The 6,217-nt window shown below is 41.7% G+C and overlaps 1 protein-coding gene across 1 annotated transcript; it reads right to left on the reverse strand.

Annotated features, from left to right (window-relative positions):
• Window positions 1–1,715: 1,715 nt before the first annotated feature.
• LOC122672263 lies at window positions 1,716–2,378 on the reverse strand. The gene has a single exon (XM_043869763.1). The coding sequence runs from the start codon at window positions 2,376–2,378 to the stop codon at window positions 1,716–1,718; it is 663 nt and encodes a 220-aa protein (XP_043725698.1).
• Between the last annotated feature and the right edge of the window lie 3,839 nt (window positions 2,379–6,217).

The following is a 6,217-nucleotide window of genomic DNA, read 5'->3' on the forward strand; positions in this document are numbered from 1 at the left end:
CTGCTACAACGTTTTCTGACCCCTTCTTATCACTGATCTACAAGTTGAACTCCTAAAGGAGAAGTATCCATCAGATCAACCTTGGTTTGGTGTCATGCTTTGAAAGAAGGTGCCTAAGGGCTGCATGATCCGAGAAGACTATCACCTTCGAGCCCAAAAGATAGGAGTGAAATTTATCCAGGGCAAACACTACTGCTAGGAGCTCCTTCTCAGTAGTGGTGTAGTTCAACTAAGCATCAGATAAGGATCTACTAGAATAGTAAATAACAGATGGCTTCCCATCCACCCTTCGACCAAGTACAACACCCATGGCATAGTCAGAGGCATCACACATGATCTCAAATGGTAGAGACCAGTCTGGTGACCGGATAATAAGTGCTTCAGATAATGCAGTCCGAAGGGTATGGAAAGCAGTCAGACACTTTTCATCAAAGACAAATGGGTCATCCTTGGCAAGGAGATTGCACAAGGGCCTAGAGATGAGACTAAAGTCCTTGATGAAACACCTATAAAACCTGGCATGGCCCAAAAAGGAACGGACCTGCTTAACAGTCGTGGGAGGGGGTAGTTTGGCAATCAGATCCACTTTGGTCTTGTCTACCTCAATGCCCTGAGAAGGCACTACGTGACCAAGTACAGTACCCTTATGAACCATAAAGTGGCTCTTCTCCCAACTTAGAACAAGGTTATGCTCCACACATTGCTGAAGAACAAGAGATAGACGGTGGAGACATTCATCAGAAGATGACCCAAAGATGGAGAAGTCATCCATGGAAACCTCAAGCGAATGGCCAACCATGTTAGAAAATATGGCCATTATGCACCTTTAAAAGGTGGTCGAAGCATTACACGACCCGAATGGCATCCTCCTAAAGGCAAATGTACCAAATGGGCAGGTGAAAGTGGTTTTCTCTTGGTCATCGGGAAAAACTGGGGACTTGGTTGTATCCCGAATAACCATCAAGAAAATAGTAGTAACTTTGCCCAGCCAATTTTTTTAGAATCTGATCAATAAAGGGCAGAGGAAAGTGGTCTTTACACGTGACCTTGTTTCTGTAGTCGATACAAACACGCCAACCCGTAGTGGTACGAGTTGGGACAAGATCACCTTGGTCGTTAGGAACGATCGTGATTCTAGATTTCTTGGGGACAACTTGAGTTGGACTGACCCACTAACTATCCAAAATAGGGTATATAATACCCGCGTCAAGCTACTTTACTACTTCATTTTTCACTACTTCCCTCATATTAGGGTTAAGGCGCCTCTGTGGATCTCGCACGGATTTAGCTCCGTCTTCACAGTAGATACAGTGCATACAAACAGAAGGGTTAATACCCTTCAGATCAGCTAAAGACCAGCCAATCGTGGTTTTGTGAGCTGATAAAACCTCCAGTAAGAGGGACTCTTGCCTGTCAGTATGATCAGAGGATATGATAACCGGCAGAGTCTCTTCCTTGCCCAAGAATGCATATTTTAAGGTATGGGGCAGAGGCTTGAGTTCCAATTGTGGAGGGGACTCCAGAGAAGAGGGCTTAGGGGATGTAGCCAAGGGTGGCAGAGGCTCATATCTATAGGTCCAGGGAGGCTACCCGAAAGAGGGTTTAAGATCTAACATGGCGTTCACCTCTTTAGTACAGGTCTCTTCATCAAAGCCTTCTGCTCCATAGGACATCACAAGTTGTAGAGGATCATTTGTAAGGATTTGGGAAGTGTACTAAGATACAGCTTCATCAATCATATCCAGAGCAAAGCACTCATCTTCTCTGTAGGGTCCTAGGGATGCATTGAAGATGTTTAGCTGAAGCTTCTTGTTCCCAAACAATATGTCTATGGCACCTGACCTGCAGTTAATGCAAGCATTGGCGGTCGCCAAGAATGGACGCCCTAGTATGATAGGGAGAAGTTTGGCTGAGGTAAATTCCATATCAAGGACTAGGAAGTCCACTGGGAAGTATAAATCATGTACCTTCACAAGAACATCCTCTAGAAGTCCACGAGGTCTTTTCATAGAACGATCAGCTAACTGAAGTATGACTTCAGTGGACTTCAACTGTCCAAATCCAAACCTCTCAAAAACCGAACCAGGTAAGATATTCATACTAGCCCCCAGATCCAGCAATGCTTTGTCAATGGAGAGGTCTCCAATGACACAACAGATGAGTGGTGTACCAGGATCCTTCAGTTTGGGGGGTAGGTCAGTGATAACTGCACTTACCTGTTCTGTGAGGTGTATGGTTTTGGGAGTTTGGTTCCTCAGCTTACGCTTCTGAGTGCATAGCTCTTTCAGAAACTTAGAGTAAGCTGGAACCTGCTTGATTGCATCCAATAATGGAAGGTTGATGTGGACTTGTTGAAATAAATCCAACATCTCCTTCATCTTCTCTCCTTGCTTCCCATATGGGGGAGAGGATAGAGTTTTGAGAGCATCAGGGAAAGGGACTCGAGGTGTATACTTATCCGATTGAGGTCCCTCCCCAACTAGTCACTCATTCTGCTTCTCAGTATTTTCCTAGGAATGGACCAAAGTAGGTGTAAGGGTTCTATTCCCATCAATGAGAGGCCTCAGTGCCTCTGATTCAACTTCTGCCTAGGCTGGGGTTGACTCCGTTGGTGTGGTCTATTGCGGGGTATAGGTAGGTGGTGTGTCATGTATTTCCACCCTCTTACCATTCCTCAATACTCTAACTGACTGGACTTGTTCCTTACCCCTCCCTATTTGAGCACTATTGGGGTTTCCAATAGGTTGGCTTGGTAGTTGGTCAGTCTCTCTCTTATTGACGGCTTCGGCAAGTTGACCAATCTGGGTCTCCAGCTTGCTGATAGAGTGAGTGTGGGAGTGCAATAATTGGTCATTGATTCCCACTTTCTGCTCAATACCTTTCAGCACCTTCATTACCTCACTCTCAAAAGATGGGGTATGTTGAGGTTGAGAGTAAGGTTGCTGTTGTCCACCCTTATAGGCATTAGGTTGGGCATTGAACGGTGGCCTAAATGGTGGATTAGGAGGGTTTTTCCATGAAAAATTAGGGTGATTTTGCCATCCGGGGTTATAGGTGTTGGAAAATGGGTCGTTACCCGGGTTGGAAAACCCCTGAGCGGCTTGTACCTTTTCCTGGATAAATTCAGGATATTATGCTGCTAAATAACAATCAGTCAAATAGTGATTTGGGTCAGCACAGAGGGCACAAGCTTCAGCTTGCTCAGGTGGAGAAAATCCCCTTGAGATTGATGGGGGTTGGGCAGGTCCTCCAGATAGCAGGTAGTCCATTATTTTTTGACAATAAGTCAACCTATGCCTTTATGCTAGCACTCTGGTTGATCTCATAGAGTCCACCTTTTTTCGGTTGCCCAAGCGTGGGGACGTCAATCCTTGAGGCTGAAGCTTTGTGTTGGTAGTTTTCACTCAGGGTCTCAAAAAGATCCCATGCTTCATTCTCTCTCTTATGCATAAATGTTCCTCCACAAGAGGCATCCACCATCTAATGATATTGGTCACTAAGACCATCATAGAAGCACTGTACCAATTGCCATTTTGGTATAGCATGGTGGGGGCACTTTCGAAGTAGTTCCTTCAGTCTTTCCCAATACTCATGAAATTCTTCACCACTATTCTAGGAGAAGGTGGTGACGGCCCTTCTAATGGTATTGGTTCGGCCTATTGGGAAAAACTTCTTCAAAAACTATTGTTGCATTTTTGCCCATGTGGTTACTTATGCAGAATCCAAGGAATGCAGCCAATGCTTGGCTTTATCCTTGAGGGAAAATGGAAATAACAATAGTTTTAAGGCATCCTCTGAGAGGTTTTGGAATTTTACTGTAGAGCAAATCTCCAAAAACTCATCCAAGTGCTTATAAGGCTCTTCATTATGATGTCCATAGAATGATGGCAGCATCTGGATAATGCTTGATTTGATTTCATAATGAGCAGCCTCAATTGTAGGTAGCCTAATGCCGGTTTAGGGCTGGTATGCAGTTGGAGTGAAATGATCACTCAGTGGCCTGGCCTATGGGTTTGCCTCGTCACCCATCCTAATACGGTGTCTAATCCTCCTACAAGTATGTTCAATTTTGGGGTCAAAATCTAATAGGTCAGGTCGGGCTGAGCGCGTACCAAGCATACAATGACCAAGCTAAACTAGGCTGGGACCGAGCATACAAGTGTATCAACCTAGTTATCGGGGTCCAAACATAGTAAGTGTAGGGTCGAATGTCCTAATGTGGAACCAATCAAAATAGGGCAACTAAGCTCGCGGGACCGCACATACAAGGGTAACCTATACTAAAAGAAAAAGAAATTACAAAAGTGGTAAAGAAAAATTACAGAATAAAATTAAAATGAAAATTACACATGTAAATGAAAACTAAAATTACAACTATCCTTAAAAAAAATGAAAAAGTTTAAACTACCCTAAATAAAATGAAATCCTAAACTAGCGCGGATCGAAGCGTACAAAGGTCAATCCTAAAGTTGAATGGGACCGAAGCATACAAGGGTAACTAAGCCAGCGTGGGACCGAATCATACAAGGCTGAAATTAGCTATTAAAAGAAAAATAAAGAGAAAAGTTAGAGAATATCACAGAGGCTATTCGGACTGCATCAGTGTCTTTTTGAAAGAACCAATTCCAGCTGAACCGTATCCCCTCTTAAACAATCTCCAACGATTCAATACCTATAGCAGAAAATAAACCGAGTCTATCACTAATACTAAAGACAAATTCAGAATGAATAGTAAATTGAGCTATGTTAACACAAAAAAAAGAAATCAAAATTAATGTTACTGTAGGCTATTAAACTATGAGATGCAAAAATCTGAAGTACCTAAAACGAAAATCAGAAATAAAGATTATAGCAAGCTATTGAAAGAACATTAAAAGACTCGATAAAACTCTAGCAATCGTGCTCTAGTTTCCTAGCAACGGCGCCAAAATTTGATCAAGTCGTTGAACCAATCAAAAATAAACCTAACTAAACACTAATACAGTGGAAAGTACAGGTATCGAACTACGGGGAACAGAGGCTAAGTTGCACAAAATTAAATCAAGTCTAAGGTGGAACTAAAAATGCAAATTAATTAAATTAAAGCTAACACTAGCAACTGATTAAATCAAATAAAAGATGGTGAGAAAATACTGTTTTTAGTTTGAATCAACTTTAATTCAGATTCATCACTCAAACTCTCTCATATTCTGCTCATGGCGACTACAAGCCCCATGAAAATCACAGAAAATAGGGTCCCTTCTAGGTATAAAGTATCTTGGCAAAATTGTCGTCCAATCGCTACAATGAATCTAAAGTTCAAAGAACTCGGGTACGCACAATCCACTCAGGTTTACCGTATCATCGATATGACCACATGAATCAATTCAATACTATTTCTTGGTAGGTTAAATTGAATCACAGAAACAAATTACCCTAACTAGATGTAAACATGATTACACAAAAATCACAATGAGATGCCTAAGTCTTTTCCAAGCAATCAATAATAAAAGAGAATGAATAATTAAATCATCCTTAAAGTATCATCTTCCCAAAAACAGCAGCAAGTTTAGTTACTCATTTAACATAAATGAAATAAAGAGAAGTTAGGGATACAAGCCAAAGAATTAGAGGGAACAAGAGAGTAGAAGCAATGGCAGCAATGGCAGCAATGGCGATGGTAGATGCCCTTCCTCTCCTCTTCTTCTTCTTCTTCCAGTCTTCTTCTCCCAAAATCGTAGAGCTAGCCTCCTCTCAAAAACCTAAGAATGAACTCCCCTCTTTTCCTCCTTTGTTGAATATATATCCCCTTTTTAATTCTCCACCCTTCCTTTTCAAATCCAATCCGTCTCCCTTCTTTTTGAAATCCATCCCTCTTTTTTAGGGGAGAAGTGATATGGGTTTTGAAATAAAAAAAAGCGAAAAAATAACCCAAGGGAATTGGGTTCGACTAGGAGAGTAAGAGAGAGGGAGAGAACGTGTAAGATGGGAGAGATGGAGAGAATGTGTGAGATGGGATGACTTAAAAAAAGGTAAAAAGATGTTTAAGAGTTTTTGAATTAACAAACTAGAAGGGGAGAGAGAGAGAGAGAGAGAGAGAGAGAGAGAGATTTACGTGGGAATAGATTTCTGTCTTCTTTATTTTATTTTTTTCTTTCTTTACACTTCCCAACTTTACCATAATCTATTTTGTTTGTCATAATCCCTCCTTCTTTGACCCGAATCGATTCAACCCAAG

The sequence above is a fragment of the Telopea speciosissima genome, chromosome 8 (assembly GCF_018873765.1).
Source record: "Telopea speciosissima isolate NSW1024214 ecotype Mountain lineage chromosome 8, Tspe_v1, whole genome shotgun sequence".
In the NCBI taxonomy this organism is placed as follows: domain Eukaryota; kingdom Viridiplantae; phylum Streptophyta; class Magnoliopsida; order Proteales; family Proteaceae; genus Telopea; species Telopea speciosissima.

Bases quoted from the DNA above. Each gene is read 5' to 3' on its own strand.
- LOC122672263 (XM_043869763.1), bottom strand. From the start codon at position 2,378: ATGAAGGAGATGTTGGATTTATTTCAACAAGTCCACATCAACCTTCCA.